The sequence below is a fragment of the Cajanus cajan genome, chromosome 5 (assembly GCF_000230855.2).
Source record: "Cajanus cajan strain Asha chromosome 5, NIPB_CcT2T_4, whole genome shotgun sequence".
Classification (NCBI taxonomy): Eukaryota; Viridiplantae; Streptophyta; class Magnoliopsida; order Fabales; family Fabaceae; genus Cajanus; species Cajanus cajan.
The window spans coordinates 7,252,406-7,273,688 of record NC_138521.1 but is presented as its reverse complement, the minus strand read 5'-3'; the positions used below and the strand labels follow the sequence as shown (position 1 = coordinate 7,273,688).

Sequence of the window (21,283 nt, the reverse complement as noted above, 5' to 3'; positions counted from 1 at the left end):
AATCAGCATAATCAACCACTTTACAACATAAACTTGTCCACACCTATAGCCACTTATCAACTTAACTTCGACTAGCTTCCCTTACCTGAAGATTGGATTGGGATAGCCAAGAAGCGGAATCCCCTTTCCGAAGCTCAGCCCGGAACTTCAATCCTTCAAAGGTCGGCTTTCCAGTCCAGAGCCCTTCTCTCTAGAACCTCTCTCTAAAAAAACCCTCCTCCCCTCAACTGCCCACAGCCCCTATTTATAGACATCCCGGAGTGGCCAGAACGGCCTGTACCGAAATCGGAACGGCTCGTTCTGCACCCCCTCAACACGTACAAAAATTACATGTAGAACGGCTTGTTCTGAAATCGGAACGGCCCGTTCTTCAACCAGAACGGCCCGTACTCCCTTCCAGAACGGCCCGTTCTCCCTCCGGAATGGCCCGTTCTCCAACCAGAACGGCCCGTTCTCAGCTACGATTTACTGGCCATTTTAATAGCTTGGAACGGCCTGTTACAGATTGGGAACGTCCCGTTCTGGGCTACTAAAACACCAACTTGCTACGTCACACTTTGGACAACTAAACTTATAATAAATAATTGATTTTAATATATAAATTATATATATCATAATTTTAAATAATAATAAACAAATACTTTTAATCATGACACTAGTAGAAAATTAGTATTTTACGTCACCTCTTTAACGTCGGAAATATGAAAATCCGACGTAAAAAAGACGCGGTGTCATTTTTGTAATTTTTGCAAACTTTTTTACGTCGGACCTGGTATGGTCTGACGTAAAAAGTCAAATCTACGTCGGATATATGTTGTGTCCGACGTAGAGTTGACATTTTACGTCGGACCCTACCAGGTCCGACGTAAAAAAGGACACAAAATTTGAATAAGAGAGTGCGAGGCACACCGCGCGCATTCACTCTTCATCACTTTTCGTTTTTTTCTCTGTAAACTCTCTCCCTCTCCTTTGTTACTGAATCATTTTTTTGTCTTTTGCAGAGGGGTGAACTCTTTGTTACTCATTCGCACACTGTTGCAGCTCATCAGGTATGAATCAAGGTTTCGTTAACACTTTTTTGCTTCGCATTGTTATTGTGGCTATCTGTTCTATTCGATTTTTTGGTTGTTCTATTTGTATAGGTCGTTGGCCTTTTCTTTTGCGTTGTTCTACGAAGCAGAACGGCCTGTTCTGCTTGCAGAATGACCCATTCTCCTTGCAGCACGGGACGTTTTGAATGGAGAGCAGGCCGTTCTGCTTGGAGAACGGGCCGCTCTGCAAGCAGAACAGGCCGTTCTGCTTGCATTCTTATGTTTTTTTTTGTTTTTTTTACTACTTTTTTACGTTGGATTTTTGGAATGTCCGACGTAAATTTATGTCGATTTTACAAGATCGACGTAAATTTACGTCTCCCGCATCTACGTCTGTATTTTGTCTGACGTAAAAAGCTCAAAATATCCGACGTGGAATACCTCTTTTGTATTAGTGTGATATAGAGTTATAAGTTTGAGCATCTATTTGGTTTAAAAGAGTAGTAAGGAAAAAGGGTTAAAAATTTTGGTTGATTTAAAGGAAGGGGGAAAGGATTTTAATGGAAAGAATGATTGATAATTGTTTTGCTTTTTATTCACAAATGGAGAAGAAATATTTTAAAAACTAATTTATTTTTATATTTTTATATTCTTAAATTCAGAAATATAAATAATGATATATATGTTAGACATTACAATCGAAATGTTTTAAGTTTCTTTCCCTCTTTTTCAAATCTTCCAATGTTGATGGAAAACTAAAATTAAATGAAGAGAAGTTTTGCTTCCATTCATCCCATTTGTAAACATTAAACTAAATAACATTTTTTTTGAAAAAAACTTCCTTCTCCCTTTACTTCTTTCTAACTAAACATTATATAATAGACACAAAATTTAGGCTGACAAAACTATTTTTTTTATTTGACTTGTTAAGTCAATTATCATGAAGCCAACAAATATATAATACATCTTCTTTCGAAAGTATTTCTAGTGTTTATTATTTAATGAGAGTAGTTTTAGAAGTTTTTTTTTTAAAAGGACGTTTAAGAATTATTATATTTTTTTATTTATCATTTTAATTTTAATTTTAATTAAATTAATTTTCAAAATTTTTAAATTGTCAATAATTAAAAATATACCACAGTATGTTTTATTTGTCATAAATTTAAAATATAATTTATATATTTAAAAATATTTATTTATTTTATATAACTAAAATTTGTAATATATATTAAATATATAAATTACGTTATAATTAAAACTATAATAAACAATTATTTATGAATGACACAAACTGAAATATCAGTAACAAATTACGATGAAATGAGCATGTAGTGATTTCTAAACAATCAGATTCTTAAATTTAAATAGATAATGGGAATCACTATTGTATTATTTGACTTGGTTCCAATTTTAACGTGATTAAAGACGGCAGAAAACGGCAGGGTTTTGAATTTTAATATCCAGGTCTAAAAATGAAGAATTTTGCAATATTTAATTTGCTATTTTTTTTGAAAAAGAAAAAAGAAAAGAAAAGGGTGGGCGCATGTAAGTGACTTGAGGAAACGACGTGGGAAAGGAAGAAACAAATCAAACAATCAAACAACGGGTGTGTCTGCCGCGATTACCGGATACTTGCCATTTGTCACGCATCCTGCTAATATCATCTCTAAATATTTATTCAAAAACAAATATCCTACTTCATAGTACTTCCTAGTTTTAAAAATTAGGTGTTTTAAAAATCAACAAATAAATAAATTTTATTTTTAAAAGAAAATTATCTATGTGCAAAATACTAGTTTGATAGTTTGACTAAAACATGGTGCATTTTTATAAGTAAAAAAAGGTCGCTCTCTCCAGAACGCAAAACGTTGTGCTATGGATCATAAAACACAGCTCAGAATCACTATGAAATGGAATAACCAAACCGCGTCCCCTTATTCTGTTAGCCTGCCATTTCCCAACCTTCTATCAATTCATACCTTGCATACAGATTCTGTAATGCTAGCTGGCTAAATTACATTGCTGCAAACAAACCCATATTAAATAACACTGATCCAACAGACAAATCAAAAATCGACAATTATCTCAAACGTGTTTGCTTTTTGTTCGTTAAGGTTATGAAACGCGCTTGTGTAAAAGTTTTTAAAGCCAGACAGATAACTATGCAATCAACCCACGAAACACCATCATCATAATTATGCGTAAAAATGAACATGTTCTTAGATGCTCATTACTCTCAATCTTAACAAAGAAGCTTTGCGGAAAGGACGTATATACACTTTCCACGTTCTTATCCCAAAACATAAATAATAATAATAATAAAAAAAATCAGTAGATACATAAGGGCATCTCGAATAACGTGTTTGTTTTAACAAAAAATCCACGTAACTAAGTAGCATGATTTTATTAAAGTAAAAAAAAAAAATATTCCACGTAACTAAACTAAATAACGTGTTTGTTTTAACAAAAAATCCAAAATTTTAAATTTGGTTCGATGGCGTTAAACGGAACATAACGGCAAAACAAAGAGGCCTAAAGTGTTACACGATGAATGATAGTAGGAAATAGGTGTAAACTATTTTTAATTTATTTAATGTACAAAAAAGAACCTTATCTTTCCGTTATAAAATGCGTCGAAAGTTCCATATAAAACGAAACCGAACCTAATAACACTTGGTGGCTCAATAGAGCATTTGTTCAGCAGCGTGACCAAATACAGAGTGAAAATAGAAAAAAACAATGGATACGATCAAGTCATTCAAGGGGTACGGCAAAGTAGACGAGTTGGAGCAGCAAGCCTATGAGAAGAAGACACGTAAGCGCCTCGTAATCATAACCGCCTCCTCAATCGTGCTAATTGCGGTGATCATCGCCGCGGTTGCAGGGGTCGTCATACACACGCGCAACACCAAATCATCCTCCTCATCCGACTCGGCCCCGCAAACCGAGTTGTCCCCGGCCGCGTCACTCAAAGCGGTGTGCGAGGTCACTCAGTACCCGAACTCGTGCGTCTCCGCCATCTCCGCTCTGCCGGAGTCCAACACCACCAACCCGGAGCTCCTCTTCAAGCTCTCGCTCCGCGTCGCCATTGACGAGCTTTCCAAGCTCTCCAGCTTCCCTTCCAAGCTTCGCGCCAATGCCAGCCACGACGCGCGCCTCCAGAAGGCAATCCACGTCTGCGACTCCGTCATCGCCGACGCGCTCGACCGCCTCAACGACTCGGTTTCCTCCCTTGCCGGCGCCAGCGCCGGCAAGGTCATTCCTCCGGCCAGAGTCAGCGACGTCGAGACGTGGCTCAGCGCCGCGCTCACGGACCAGGACACGTGCCTCGACGCGCTCCGCGAGCTCAACTCCACCGCCGCGCACGCCGCGCTGCGCGAGATCGGAGCCGCCATGAAGAACTCCACGGAGCTCGCGAGTAACAGTTTGGCCATCGTGACGAGGATCCTAGGGTTGCTGTCGCGGTTCGGCGCGCCGGTTCACCGGCGGAGGCTGCTAGGGTTTCCGGAGTGGATCGGCGCGGCGGAGCGGAGGCTGCTGGAGAGCAACGCAACGACGACGGCGCCGGATGCGGTGGTGGCGTCGGACGGTAGCGGACAGTTCAAGACTATCGCGGAGGCGCTGAAGCTGGTGAAGAAGAAGAGCGAGAAGAGGTTCGTGGTGTACGTGAAGGCAGGGCGTTATGTGGAGAACATCGATTTGGATAAGAACACGTGGAATGTGATGATCTACGGCGATGGCAAGGACAAAACCATCGTCCTCGGTGGCCGCAACTTCTTCGACGGCACGCCCACTTTCGAAACCGCCACTTTCGGTCAGATAATAATAACATTTAATTTCTCTATTTATTTATTGCAATTTTTTATTTATCTATTGATATTCTTTTTATGGGATTATTTCAGAAGCTTTAGGATAGTTATACTTTCTACTGTTAGTATAGTAATTATTGGTTTAATATCTTGACCTGAATGCTTGATGTGTGATTCATGGGAAATGAAACTCAATTGATTGGTATTTTCTCTGGTGCAGACAAATTGTCTGATTTATTAGTCAAATATATTGGATGCTTTCATGGATTTATTGAAAATTCGTTCATTTAATTGTTCTTTAAAGATGAGTTTATAAGTGTGCATTATTTTCAAAATTTGTGATAATTTCGGAATACATAGTGTGGCATGGTTAAATAACATTATCTCTTAGATTTGTGGTAAAAAAAATCCTCATAATTAGATGCATAATAAAAGCTTGTAATTCTATTAATCGAAAAACAAGTTTGATGGAAAAGCATGTGGAATGTGGCATGTGGCATGTGGCACGTGGTTTAGTGCGTATGGGGAACCACATGGCATGAAACTTTGAATGCCATCATGTGAAATCTGATCCACTCTCGCAAAATTGGCTGCCTGTCCTCTTTCATTATTATGAGTATGACCCACAAAAGCATGATGCTGTTTTGTTCTGTGGAAGATTTTGATTGGATATTTTCCCCGCCTGCATTCTGCATGATGTATGGTCTTCCATGTGAATGTCTGCTTTAATTTCATTTAAGTAAATATGCTTACCATCCATTGATGCTGTCTCGAGACAATAGACATGTTTTTACCTGCTGGTCCCTTTTTATGCTTGAAACTATGATGTTGAAAGGTGAACAATGAACATTCAATTTGCAAATCCCCCATTGGTATTTTCACATGGGATTAAACCCACATTTGCTGATAGTTCAGTGTAAGATCTAGCACTAAGAAGCATGTTAATTTATGCAGCTGTTAAAGGCAAGGGATTCATTGCCAAAGACATAGGGTTTGTAAACACTGCCGGTGCATCCAAGCACCAAGCTGTGGCATTAAGATCTGGCTCGGATCGCTCTGTGTTCTACAGATGCTCATTTGATGGCTTCCAGGATACCCTCTATGCCCATTCCAACCGCCAATTCTACCGTGAGTGTGACATCACAGGCACCATAGACTTCATCTTTGGCAATGCTGCTGCTGTGTTCCAAAATTGCAAAATCATGCCCAGACAGCCTCTGCCAAACCAGTTCAACACCATCACAGCTCAGGGCAAGAAGGACCTTAACCAGAACACTGGAATCATAATCCAGAAATCAACAATCACTCCCTTTGGTAACAATCTCACAGCTCCCACGTACCTTGGTAGGCCATGGAAAGATTACTCCACCACTGTCTTCATGCAATCTGATATTGGGTCATTTTTGAAGCCAGTGGGGTGGATGAGTTGGGTCCCCAATGTGGATCCTGCAAGTACCATATTTTATGCCGAATACCAGAATACTGGGCCTGGAGCAGACGTGTCCCAGAGGGTCAAATGGGCCGGGTATAAGCCCACTCTCACGGATGCTGAGGCAGGGAAGTTCACTGTGCAGTCCTTTATCCAGGGCCCTGAGTGGTTACCCAATGCTGCAGTGCAGTTTGAGTCTACCTTGTGATTTTAATACGGCCCATATAGAAAGATATAGCATCCATTTATCAACTGCTAATCATATTTTACTTGTCTTAATCACACTCTTGTAACATGTACTATTACACTACACGCATTTTTTTGACCTTCTTTTGAATGGTTTGTATAATTCTTCTGTACAATGCGGTGTCGGGAGATATTTCGAATGCAAAAAATAAAACAAAATGAACATATTGACTCCAAGGGTTAAGGTACTGTTTGTATAAGCTGTCAGCTGCTCAAACAATTGCATGTAATTTTGAACGTTTATATGAAAAAACAGGTTATGTATTATCATCAAATCATAAATAACCATGTATGCCAAATTTGATCATTTTTATGAAAATTATATTAAAAAATATTGACAATATTTTTGTTTGGTTGACAATATAAGTTTTTATATCTATGGCGCACAGTTATTAAACTTTTTTTATATTGGTTTAACTCCTTAAGTTACATAATTTTATACTAATTTTGAGAATTCATAAATATAGCATTTTGTGAGTAACTTACCTCTTCCGTGTAATATACATATTTTTATATGAATGGTACCACCTATTTTTTTATTTATTTATTATTATTATTATCCTCCTCACAATTTGTCATTTAAGGAGCAATTTTATTTTGTTATATAATTAATTTTTATTTTTACTATATTTCAAGATATACAATATATAGTTATTATATTTATGTATTTAGAAAACAGAGATAATATACAACACATTTGTAGTTGTTTTTAATTGTCAATATTCTACTTACTAATCGACCAATCATGTCTACCAAGTCAGTTAAAAACATAGGAGGGTGAAATATATAATTTACTTTTTTATGTAAGTGTATAATAGTATTGCATAAGTTGGTAAATCATACAAGCAACCATGTCAACAACAAATAAAAAAAGTAAGATGATGTCAACAATTCCCTTCTTTAATTGTCTCATGTGTAGCTTGGGAACAATATGATGTGATATAGTTAGTACCTGACTTTGTTCCTCAAAGTTGAGAGTTCAATTTTTGTATATATATTTATTGAGAGAAGTTAAATCTTTAAATAAATCTAGTATTACAAATGAAGAATTAATCTTCAATTTTAGATATCTTAATTGAAAAAAAATTGTAGCTTGAGAGACATCAAATAGCATCTCTAAATTCAATAAGTGCCGATTTTTTCATCCTTTGTTGAACCAAATAAACAAGTAATTGCAAAATCAAAACTCAAAACAGGGCAAGGGACACTTCCACATGTAGTGAGAGGGAAATGAGATGAAGGTGAAAAATCATCATTAAGAAAAAAGAAGAAACTAGAAATAGAAAAAAGAGAAAGGTTGATGACGATGATACGTAAAGAGGAATACGAGGAAAAAAAAATAGATAAAAGAATGAATGAAATGCAATATTTCAATGCCCACACAACAAACCACCATGGACTCGTGGGTATGTCGCCCACAGATGACAGAACCACTAAATATATTCAATTCCCATAAAGAAATCAACAGTAAATTATGATTTTGATTCCTAAAATATTATATGGGATGTCAGGATTTCTTGTCCCTTGACCTCAACCAAGGGACTACTATTCCATTTCATTAAATAAGAATTAAGATAAAAGATTTTAAAACCACACTGCTTCTTTAATTCAACCACACAGGAGTACGTTTTAAATGACAATTGTGAAAACTTAAGAGAACCAAAATCAAACAATATCTCAATAGTAACGCTAATCAACACTGCAACATACAGTACACAAAAGCAGATCAACATTAAATAATAAATAGGGAAATATTAAATTATGCCATTATAGCAATAAAGCTGGTGTAGGAAAGTGAGATGAATCATAGTCAGTTGGAAATTTGAGAAGAGTCGTGCTTCTTCTTCCGAAAACAGATTCGAATATTAATATTAATATTTAATTTATTATAATAAAATATTAATATTTAATTTATTATAAATCCTAAACCCTAAATAATAAAATATTAATATTTTATAATAAATTTATTATAAAATAATTACTTAATTTAATATTTTATAATTTAAAGTAATATTTTATTTATTCGGAATAATTTTCGGAACAACGATCTATCTTTTCTGACAAATGTGAAATTATAGAACCATTTGATGGTATCCAATATCCATTCAACTCACTGACTGCACTGAAAACAGTACAAGTGAACTCTGTCAATAGCAGCCACCGTACCAAAAGATCAAATTAAATTAAAAACCCAAAAAAGTAACACTTCTGCCTTTTCATCTACTTGAAAAGAAAAGTAAAGTCATATATATTTAGAAATTATCAAATAGTAGTGTATTTTTCAAAAAAAAAATGTTATGTATTTTAACCTTCTTTTCTCCCATCTTAAATGATGTTAATTAGTCAGTGTAACAATAATCCAAAAGAATTAACTTAAAACAAAATTTTAAAATAAAATTATCAAATAATTTCCATTTCATTTTTTTTAAATTGAGTTTAATTTAGTTTAAAATATCCTCTTTCATAAAATAAATCCAAACATATTACTCCCTGTAAATTTATATATAAACAAAATAAATAATTTTATACAGATTAATTTTTTTTGTTAAATATACTTAATTTTCACAATTTTACATAAAATATAAATTATATATTTTTTAAAATATTTTTTAACCAATAAAGATGTTTTTAAATTAAGGCTAAATGAAATGTGGTATGATTGCAGCAAGTTTTAGAAAATTTATATCCCTTGCTCGCATGATTCGTTGGGAGATTTACGGTAAGGCTAAATGTAATGTGGTGTGATTGCGACAAGTTCCAAAAAGTTCATATCCCTTGCTCGCATGTACTCGCTTCATGCTTACATGCACATCACGATTATCAAACTTACATATCTCTCATATATACCTTATAATAAGTTGCAAAAGTATACGAATGACAGTTTAGAGAACTCCTACATGAAGATTATTGGCCTACTTACACCGGTCCAACTTTGTGGCCAAATCCAGAATTCAAGAAAACTTTTAAGGGTGGCCAAAGTCCAGCAGGATTAAAACAGATATGGACATTACAGAACAACATAATCAGTTTCTGTCACCATTGATCTTTATTGTTGTATTAAATTTTAATAAATTTATTTAGTTATATTTATAATGTTAATATTCAATAAATTTAATCACTTGATGGTAGTGTCTAAGTTTTGGTAATTGATAAGTGAAAATCGAAAAAAAAAAAAACCTGAATCTATAGGCCAGAACGGCCCGTTCCGGATTCAGAACGGTCTATTCTGGTTCCACTTTTTATGAGCATTTTTTGAATCCGGAACGGCCCGTTCCGATTCATTTGTCATGTATTCTTTTTTAATCTGGAACGGCCCGTTCTGGAACGTGAACAGTAAAAAGTTCTAGTTGGAAAAATAAATTTGCATGGTTACTATTTAGGTAAATATTTTTTAAAATAGTATTATTTAAGTAAAAAACTTCATTAAATAAAGTTGACTTAATTAAAATTTATTTATATTTTGATTAAAAAAAAATTAAACATTCTTTTATATAATTTCAAAGAGTAACATAAATACCTATTATAAATTTTATTGTCCATGTAAAAGCACACTTCTTACTAGATAAATAAGAAAAGGAAGTATTAAGTACAGTCATGGGCACATGTTAAAAAACTTATTTTGAAATAACTGGTATATATAACCTTATCTTACTCACAATAAAACCAATAACTTTATTATAAATTTTCTATGTAATAATTTTTTCTATATTATTTGTTGCAATAATTTCTGTTTATAATATTCATTTTTACGATAATTAAAAAAAATCAATTATAAAAAATTAAAACTGCAATAACATAATAAAACATCAATCATACTAATTATTAATTATGAATAATTTTAAAATTAATATAAATAATAAAATTAATTCAAAATTTCTTTCGGTAAATCCCCATAAAGAATATTTCCGGTATAAGAAATTATAACAAAAATTCTTGTAATTTTTTTTTATGTAATATAAATAAGAAAAACTAGGCAAAATTTTCTTTCACAAAATTGATATACAGAATATTTCAGGCATAGAAAATTATAATGGAATTAATTCAATAAAAAATAATTATAAGAAATTGAAATTTTAACAACATAATAAAACATCAATTTTATTAATTATGATCAATTTTAATATAAATATAAATAATAAAAAATAAATAACTTCTTAAGTATTATTTATTTTCAAACAACTTCTGAAGATTTATTTCTTCTCGAGATTTTTTTAAATTTTTTTTATTAATTATAGAAAATTGAAACTGTAACGACATAATAAATTGAAATATTAGTTATATTAATTATTAATTATGAATAATTTTAAAATAAATAGAAATAAAAAAAATTAAAAATAACAACTTTAAAGTATTATTTCTCTCTAAGCAAACAATTTCTGAAGTATTTTTTTTTTCTCAAAGATTTCTAAAAAAACATTAATTATAGCAAACTGAATGTAACTGTATAATAAAATATTAATTATATTAATTATTGATTATGGACAATTTTAAAATAAATATAACCAAAAAAAATTACACTAAAATTTCTTTAAAAAAAAATTCACGTATAGGACACTGTAATTAAAATTCATGTAACTTTTATGTATCGATTAATTATTATATATTTTTAAAATAATATATTAATATTATTTTAATAACATTGTGAGTTGATTAGAAAAAGCCAATCTGGTGTACTCTAGTAACATTCATGCGTGGGATTATTATAATTTAATATGGTATTTTTGAATATAATTTTCTCTAAATTAGGGTATCTCTTAATCAAAAGTTGAAAATTAATAATTTTATAACTTTTCAACAAATATTTTTCTATATATATATATTATAAAATAAACAATTTTATACATATTGAGAAAATTAATTAACAACATTAAATGTTACTAATATTACAATATTTTTTCTAAATTGTTTTTCTTATAAATGATAAAAAGGTTTTACTTCTTTTGAACTCATATATAAAGAATAATTAAAAGTTCACTTAAGTTAAGAAAAATAGTTAAATATATTTAATTTTCATGATTTTATATAAAATACATAGTACATTTACTAACATATACTTAATCACATTTATTATATATAGTGTTCTCATGTAATGTCTTACAGATAACTTTGGATTAGGAGCACTAATAAATTTAACTTGTTGAAATTTGTTTATATTTAAACTCAAAAAATTTAAATACTATTTTTTAGAGGTCATACATTAAAGGAAAAATATTTTAAAGAAAAAATATTATTAAATGAAGAAAAAAAATAGTTAAAGTTTGCTTAAATTTAAAAGCAAAAATGCTTTTTTTATTGCTTATAATAAAAAATAAAGAGAATATCTTGTATCACTTCAACACTTCTTTAAACATCATATTAATCTTTTTTATTTGTTTGAAAAGTATTATTATCTCTATTTTTATATATAAGATTCAATTATTTAATTTACCAAGATTTTAAAAAATATTTAATTTGGTTAATAATAATAAATTTATTTTATATATATATATATATATATATATATATATATATTATTGAAATTACCCTTCTACTATCTCTTTTTTTTAAAACAAAAAATTAATATTCATATATTTTTTAATTATTTAGAGTGCATGTACTATATTATTTTTCTTTTTTAATTATTAATTATCTTTCTCTTAACTAATTATCAATTAGAGTGCATGTTGTTTAAAGAATTTATAATTAATATATTTTATCAAATCAAGAGAACATTCTTTAATTAAGAGTATTTTAATTTAAGAATAATTAATATATTAGATAATATAAATTAAATCTTATATAAAAGAGAAAATAATTATTCTAAATTGAATCTTGTAAATAAAAACAAAAATAATATATTATAACACTTAAAAGAATATTTTTTAAAATTATATATTGATGTGAAATATTTATATAATTAATTTTTGTCAAAGTTTTTTATATTTTATAATCTCTAAATGAGATTTCCTTTTTTTAATCACTTTTTTTTTGCTGACAAGTATGGTGAAAGAAAATATTAATACTCCATAAAGGTTGAAAAAAAAAGAGTGCAATCTTGGAAAAATTGGAAAAAGTATGGTTGGTGTAATGAGTAAGAGAATAAATTGTGTACAGTGGGCGGCTGGTAATAATATAGAGGCGGAAAGTTCAGTTTTCTAATCTCCAAGCAAGACTATTACTGTAGAAGAACAAGACACAAACACATTGTCTTAAGTGTTAACATTGTTTCTTTTCTAGTTTCTAGAATATAGAATATAGATACACACGCACACACACGCGTTCTCTTTTCATTTTTCAACATTGCATCTCATACCATCCAACCTCTTCTCCACTTTATATATAACCCTTACGATGCGGAAATCCGCAGCTGACAGATTCAGGCACCTTTTCAACCGTTCACTTCTTCTTCGCCATCATCATCACAATCCCCCTCCCCTCTCTTCTTCTCTCTCTCGCCCCTTCTCTTCCATGGCTTCTGATTCCCCTTTCCCTGTCACCGCTCACAACATCAACCCCAAGGTTTCTCTCCGCTGCCACCCGCCTTGTTCTTTTTCCTTTTTTTGCTTCTGGGTCTCCTAAAGTTGCAACCTTTCTTCTATTTCATTTTTTTTTTCTCATCCGGGCATGTGTGATGTTGAGTTCATGTTGCTTTCTTCTTTCTTAGTTTATGTTAATAAAAGGGTAACGTGGTTATTTGTCAAGGGATCAACCTTTGATTAAATTATTGCTGTTTTGGGTAAGGACTGCTGATTAAGTAATTATTATTATTGTTGATCTGTGACTAGGGTTTGACTCTGATCTTTATTCTCCGTTGCTTTCTGTCTAGTGGTGAGACTGATGACCGAGTAATAGCTCATTTTTATAATATTGTACTCAATTGGTTTTGCTTCGTAATTGTTTTAAACCCTGGGACTAGTGGAATGAATAGTTGCAAAAGGGATGTGTCTTATTAGGGTCATGCTTCCAATTGAGGCTAATTTAACATGGTTGGATGGTTTAGGCTATTTAATGGATTTTTCTTGCTTGTAGAAGAAGTGTTTTATTTGTTTATAAAGTGTGATTGTATGCCTGAATATTTGTCCCACTAATTTTTTTTTCTTCAGCTAAGTTGGTTATGATGTCACCAATTTGTATACTTTGTTGCTGATTTGAAACTACGTTTTTTTTGTTGTCTAGGTTCTGAAATGTGAGTATGCTGTTAGGGGAGAAGTTGTCACACTTGCGCAGGTACTGTGATTTGGTTGTACATATGGAGTCAGGTCGTTCATGGAATAATTGGTATTGTCTTGGTTTATTCCAAGATAGATACAATGTTTACCTTTTAGTGCTCTTTTGACACTAAATTAACAGTACAGCTTTTACTGAAATATAACTTGAAATTGATCACTTCATAATTTTCCATGGTCAATTGTTGTAATACTCACGGCTAAAAATGCCTTAATGTTGCAGAATTTGCAAAAGGATTTACAGGCCAATCCTGGTGCTCATCCATTTGATGAGGTATTTTTTTTTTTTTCAACTTAACATCTACTGGAGTAGAACTAGCTGGGTTTTTAATTCTCAGGATTACATCTAAAAGGCAGCCTCATGGTGCTATAAACTCCCATATGCACAGTGTTCATGTAAGGGTTGAACCTAGGGGTGACAAATGAATGGATCATATAATTTTTTAGATAGATCATAATGGATCAGATATAAATATTCTATTAATCTATATTGATCCATTATAAATTCGTGTAAAAATCCAATCCATCCAATCTATTTAAAGAAAAAAAATTCAATCCATCCATTAGCAATTTTTTGATGGATAGATATCCAATCCATCCATGAAAATAATGTTTTGAAATTTTTTTATTGTCTATTCTTTCTTTATAAATAATTACATTCTTATATAGTCTTTTAAAATTCACAAGACTCTTTTTTATATCAAAATAGTCTTTTAAAATCTCAATTCAATAAACATCTTATTGTAGTCAAATGGATTTTAAAAAAGTAGTGGATAGATCACTAATAAAATTGAGTGGATGGATTGAATCCAATCCATTATTTATTTTTATTGTAATGAACAAACGAATTTACTTGTGGATGAATGATGGATAAATGGATTCTTTTTCCACCCCTAGTTGAACCCATTGTGCAAGTATATACTTGTTCTTGTAATAGGTTGATTCTACTACTTGAACTCCGCATCACATGGTGGCAACTCCAGTTGTTGTGCCAAGGCTGTCCTTCTATGATTAATTATTTGTCCATACTCTTAATTCTTTGGATCAAATGAATTAATTATGAGGTAATATAAATACATAAAAGTAGTTGCATGAGTTAGCTATTGAATCATTAACATTTTAACTTAGCTTGGACATGCTGCTATTCTTCATCTCTTTAAGTAATAAGACAGTTTGTAATTGGAACAAGGAATCTTTCTTGGGGATTTGTTTGCAGAACTTACCAACAAAATGAACCAATTCTGTAGGATAGATTTTAATCATTCTGGCTTAAGAACCCTTTTTTTTTATAACAAGTGATAAATATAAATGCACGTTTTTTTCTTTAATTTCAAAATCTCCCCACCCTCTGGGGGTGGTCTATCTGTAATTTCACTTGCCACCTTCAAGGTTGGACAAATATATTGCATGTGACATACTGCACTTCTACTTCATGAAGCTGTTATTCTACTTTTGTTTTCTTTTTTCCCCTCACTCTTCTTTTATCTGAAAATAGATACTTTACTGCAACATTGGAAATCCTCAGTCTCTTGGCCAGGCTCCAATAACTTTTTTCCGAGAGGTTTGCCTTTTATAATTGTGTTCTACGTAGTGAATATAGCAGAATACAAATTAAGCAATGCTTATTATGACCATCTCATCTTTGTCAGGTTCTTGCATTATGTGACCATCCAACTATATTGGACAAAAGTGAAACACAGGGTTTGTTCAGGTACCATGATAAAAAAAAAGTGTATAATAGACTTCCCTGACATAAAAGTTTGAATTTGAATGAAAGGATGCAAATTGAATTTGAATGTGTCAATTATATTTTTAATTTGGTTTTACAATGTTGTAGTCTATCCTGTGGAACTAAATAAAAGTTCTTTTGTTACTGATGCTTTGGACTAAGCTTCCCTTTGGGCATATTGCAGTGCTGATGCAATAGAGCGAGCTTGGCAGATTGTGGATCAGATTCCTGGGAGAGCTACCGGTGCCTATAGCCATAGTCAGGTATTGATTGGGTTATCAAATTTGGTTGATTTCTTTTCGATACACAGGAATGGCCATGAAATTGTTCTTATTTCCATGTCAGGGTGTCAAGGGCTTGCGTGATACAATAGCTGCTGGAATTTCAGAGCGTGATGGTTTTCCTGCCAATCCTGATGATATTTTCATGACAGATGGTGCAAGCCCTGCAGTATGTTCTGCTTTGCCTTTGATAGTTTCTTTTCGGTTTAAATGACAAATCTGTAGTGGTTTGTTTCATTTAAAATTTGAATAGGTTTTAAAAACCACTTTCTATGTATTCAGGTCCATAATATGATGCAATTACTCATTAGATCGGAAAATGATGGTATTCTGTGTCCCATTCCACAGTACCCTCTGTACTCAGCCTCAATTACCCTCCATGGTGGCAACCTGGTAATCTCAATACAATTGAAGAATGCATAATTTAATTTGGTTGCTATTTAGATGCACTCCGTTTTGATGATTTTTTTAGGCTATGTGGCATCTTTGAAAGGAATAATAAGAAAAATGGTCTATATATATGTTGACATAATTTTGTGCATGATTGTTTTGCAATCACTTGAAACTTTGAATACGAACTATCTTGTTATAATACTTTGGTTGGAGTATCAGCTTAACTTCAATATTTTTTCTATAGGTACCTTATTATTTAGAAGAAGCTACAGGTTGGGGATTGGAAATACCTGAACTCAAGAAGCAATTGGATGCTGCCAAGTCAAAGGGCATCCATGTTAGAGCTTTAGTTGTTATAAATCCTGGCAATCCAACAGGGCAGGTGAGCTGCAGAAAACTATGTAGTTTTGGGGGATATTTTGAAAAGCATATCTGGGTTAATCAAAATGACTTATGATTCCTACAAGTTTGTTTTAGTTTATTTCAATTACTTTTAGTTTATTTCTTGAGTTTTATGGTCAAATTTATGTTGTAATCTCTCATGTGATGAAAGCTTATTCAAGGGTTTAATTAAGCTGTACTTAATATAGAAGGATGGTTACTGCTTAGAACGTGAAGCTTTGTTGATTAAGTTTGATAACTTGGACTTCTTGTCATGCTTCCAGGTTCTTTCTGAGGAAAATCAGCGGGATATAGTGGAATTTTGCAAGCAAGAAGGTTTGGTTCTTTTAGCTGATGAGGTAAATGGACTATTCTTGAAAATCTTAGATACTCAATTAAATTGATTTTAAACACGTTGCAGTTCATGAACCTTGGAAATGTCAGTTACTACATCCTATCTGAACTTTCTAAATAAGTATCAGGATCACTGTTTTGTTGAAGCTTATATGGCATGATACCATTATATTTTACAAGCATAATACTATTCTGATGCATGAAATTCATTTTGAAGGTATATCAAGAAAATGTCTATGTTCCTGAGAAGAAATTTCACTCTTTCAAGAAGGTAACTCGGTCCATGGGATATGGTGAGGATGATATCACCTTAGTATCTTTTCAATCAGTCTCGAAAGGCAAGTTTGTACAACAATTAATTCATTATAATAAGATCCGATAGTCTTATATGCTAATATAAGTGACCCATATTGATGGAAGTTGCTTTTCTCTTTGTCCTCAGGCTACCATGGGGAGTGTGGGAAACGAGGAGGTTATATGGAGGTGACTGGATTTTCTACAGAAGTGAGGGAACAAATATATAAAATGGCATCTGTCAACCTTTGCTCTAATATCTCTGGTCAAATTCTTGCAAGCTTGGTCATGAGCCCACCCAAGGTTAACTCCTTGCATCTTTAAGTCAATTATCCTTTTGGAGAATAATTCTTTACTTGATTAATTAAAAGAACATTGAACATAATTCTGACCATGAAAAGATTGGTGAGAATGCCAATGTAGAATTAACATATCAACAGTACCCTTATACTAAAGAGTATTCATGGTTAGTTGGAAGGAATGATACTCTAATTGCAGCATCGTGCCATTTTCTTTGCAGAACTGCAACTCTATTGATCAATGACAATGATACATTCACTCTATAGAATGCCCTGTGCCACTTATTTTGGAGCTTTGATATCGCATGCCTTTGGCATGTTAAACCAAAATAAAGGCCCCTAGAGCCTTCTATCCCCTGGGAATTAAGAAGGCATGTCATCAGTGATAGCCCTGTTCGTATTTACATAAACAAAATGTTGTACAATTAACAGTGTTATTAAATTATTGTAAATTGAATTATTTGTTTACTATGAGGATATGAATTTTGTATATAAGCTCATTTCTGTCATTCCGTTTCTAGTTTAATACTTTAACATTCAATGATTTCAATGGATGTCTGCAGGTTGGAGACGAGTCATATGAGTCATTCATGGCTGAGAAGGGGAATATTTTGGCATCCCTTGCTAGGCGTGCAAAGGTTAGTTACCTAGGAAATAATTTCAGATAGTAAAAACAAACAACACCATTTTAACGATGTTTCAAGATTTTTGAATATTTTTAAGGTTCCCTTCTTCCTTGCCCCCAATGGAAGTTTAGATTTGCTCAAATAGTGGTATACTTTTTTTGGGGTCCATATCCATGCACTTAACTAGAGTTTATTTTGAAGGGGTTCTCCTTCACTATGAACTAACCACCATAGCCCGTAAAATATTTACAAATTTTACTACCCATTCACACTTATACTAAGAACAACCTTTACCATTTTATTTATTTATTTGCTTGCTTTCGTGATTTATTCTCAACAGACACTAGAAGATGCATTCAACAAATTAGAGGGTGTAACATGCAACAGAGCAGAAGGGGCAATGTATCTGTTTCCCCAAATTCGGCTGCCTGGAAAGGCTATCAAAGCTGCGGAGGAAGCAAATACAGCACCTGATAACTTCTATTGCAAACACTTGCTCAATGCCACAGGAGTAGTTGTTGTTCCTGGTTCTGGTTTTGGACAGGTTAGTTTATGTACTAATCTTTTTGTGCATATCATATCTATAATCCTTTCTCTTTAACTTAACATATGACATAAATTTATTTACTGATTGATCAACAACATTGATGATTGGTTCCAACTTAGTTACGTTTTTTTCCATCCTTGTCGTAATTAAAAACTGATTTTGCATTGTGAAATTCAATAAATTGTTATGTTTTGCAAGGTTCCTGGCACATGGCATTTTAGGTGCACAATATTGCCTCAAGAAGAGAAGATTCCGGCCATTGTTACCCGCTTGACAGAGTTCCATGAAAAATTCATGGATGAGTTCCGTGATTAAGTCCTGCTTGAATTTTTTTTAGTTAATTTAAGGGTACCCAATTGACATTTTGATATGACGATGGATTTTGTACTTAGAGAAAATAGGCCCTTTAGTTTTCGGGAAGAATAAATTTGTTGTTAATTCAACTTTAGTTGCATTTTGAATATGCAAGACGTGAAAGCAAGTTTGATTATCTCTTTTTCATTGAATAAACCTTTTTCCAACCAAATTAAGGCTGACTTAAGAATGGTTGTTTAGTTTCTTATTCGAAGAATACCTATACCATACTTTTTTTTAACACATTATTTAATAATTTTGGTTAAACGTCATGTCAATTTTCTTAAACTGGGTTAAGCCATGTGATAATGCTGTGGCCTAACCTACCTTTAGACTAGGCTTTTTTTAGGAACTAACTAGGTCAGGAATTTTATAGAAGTATCTTTAATTAAAAATGTTAAGTTTAGACTATTTAAAAAGTCTTTAGCTTAACAAGGTAGTCTATTTAAATAAATATAAATACTAATTTTTAGTATTATTATATACACATACTCCCCAAATTGAAGGAAAGAACGGACCCTAATCCTAAATTCAAAAGCCTATTAATTTAGTTCAGACCATTTTTTCTTAATTTCTTATTTTCCTTTATGAACCAAACATACTGTAAGATTCTCCCTTCTCTCTCTTTTCAGTCTACAGAGTCAACTAGCAAGTCCAATCAACCTTCATCACGAGCTGCCAATTTATGAGTTGGGTTATTTTGATACCGATCCGTTTAGTTTGTTTCTCTCCTCAACCTAACCCTTTTAACTTATGGTCTTAAACAGAAGTGTAGGCTTAACCCATTTAACAATCCTATATTTATTTGAAATGGTAAAAATATTTTATGTATAATCATTTTTCTCATAAATTATTTATTTAAAAATGCAATGTTTAATTTTCTAATGCATTTTTTACATGATTTCAATATTAATTTATTATTCTTTAATCATTATACTAATGACACTAATTACCAAAATGGTACGTGGAAAGTATACTTGTTTCTTTTATGTTTTGACTAACTTATAAGTTAGTTTGATCAAAATAAATTTATTTGATATGAGAGTTTATATAAATTTATTTTAGGAGTTTATAGTTTATTTTTATAAATTAATTAAAATAGCTTGTAACTTATAAACTCTTATTTTTTTTCTTTTTATCTTCATTAATTTACTTTCATATTTTTTTATTTAAAAATCAATTTGTCTGTCTCATTATTCTCCCACTTTTATTATGAAAAATATTTTATTTTATTTCCTTTTACATTTATCGGGTAGTTTATTAATTTTATGAAACATTTTTAATACACCAACTAATTTATATGTTTCTAATTTTTTCAATCTGAGCTTATAACTTATTGGAATATGTGTCCTATTTGAGACAAGATCTAGTTTACTATAGACCTTATGGTTGGCAGTGAATCACTCTGTTCATGTAACCTCATGACGGAGAAATCTGAAAAAGTATGGATACCCTTTATTTTTCACTTCTCAACTTTGTATTTTTCAAGCTCCGAATCCAAACACGAAACGACACAAGCATAAGAACATGCGGATAAAACAACAAAACTCACATCACTTTCCCTTTGTAATTTTCAGGTTTCGGAACTATAGTGTTGTCTCATGAGTTAGATATACTGTACCTTTGCTTGGACTTACCAAAGTGGCTCTGAAACTCTGATTGTCAAAATACTTTCTTCTTAAAAATATTAAAAAGGAAAATAAATTTTTCCTGGTTTTTATATAGGGAAAGTGTTAGGTGATCGATTTTCCATTATTATATTTAAGGAGAATGGATTGTCTCTGTTCACGCATTCATCAATTGGTACTGTTTGATAAAAGATCAGACGGTATATTATTTCGAACACATATTTTAAATTAGATTTATTTATATAAAATATGAGGCATTCGATCTGATCCTGAATGTATAAATATGTGGATTCTTTAATTGTGGAGAATTTGAATCACGGAAAATGCTAACAAATATTTTTGAAATTTCTTAAAAAATAAAAATAAAAAGATATTATCCATGGTCCTTTATGTAAAACAAATGAATAATTTCTTAGTCTTAATTATAAGAAACATAGTCCAATCTACTCATTTCTTACCAAAGTAATTTACTCATTTCTTACCGAAGTAATTTGTTTGGATATTAACAATATAATTGGTTGGAAAAACATTTCTTGAATTAGTGACACTAGTTATAACTAGTACTTAACCCACGTAATTATTTGAATATTTTTAAAATTAAATTTACATTTATGACATATATAAACTATTACTGTTTATGTGTGTGAAGAGACGAAATAAGGCTCCAAAAATTCTCT

The 21,283-nt window shown here is 31.9% G+C and overlaps 2 protein-coding genes across 2 annotated transcripts; both read left to right on the top strand.

The window, feature by feature from the left end:
- The first annotated feature begins 3,631 nt into the window (after positions 1–3,631).
- On the top strand, positions 3,632–6,692 carry PME1 (pectin methylesterase 1). Its single transcript, XM_020382785.3, has 2 exons — positions 3,632–4,845; positions 5,795–6,692. Exons 1-2 carry the CDS (start codon positions 3,771–3,773, stop codon positions 6,475–6,477), a joined length of 1,758 nt encoding a protein of 585 aa, XP_020238374.2. The 5' UTR covers positions 3,632–3,770; the 3' UTR covers positions 6,478–6,692.
- Positions 6,693–12,757: 6,065 nt separating this feature from the next.
- Positions 12,758–19,150, top strand: LOC109817508 (alanine aminotransferase 2). Its single transcript, XM_020382770.3, has 15 exons — positions 12,758–13,013; positions 13,671–13,721; positions 13,944–13,994; positions 15,216–15,281; positions 15,370–15,431; positions 15,634–15,712; positions 15,795–15,899; positions 16,013–16,123; positions 16,368–16,505; positions 16,789–16,863; positions 17,076–17,196; positions 17,301–17,455; positions 18,015–18,089; positions 18,418–18,621; positions 18,823–19,150. The coding sequence occupies exons 1-15, from the start codon at positions 12,846–12,848 to the stop codon at positions 18,937–18,939; spliced, it is 1,578 nt and encodes a 525-aa protein (XP_020238359.1). The 5' UTR covers positions 12,758–12,845; the 3' UTR covers positions 18,940–19,150.
- The last annotated feature ends 2,133 nt before the right edge of the window (positions 19,151–21,283 follow it).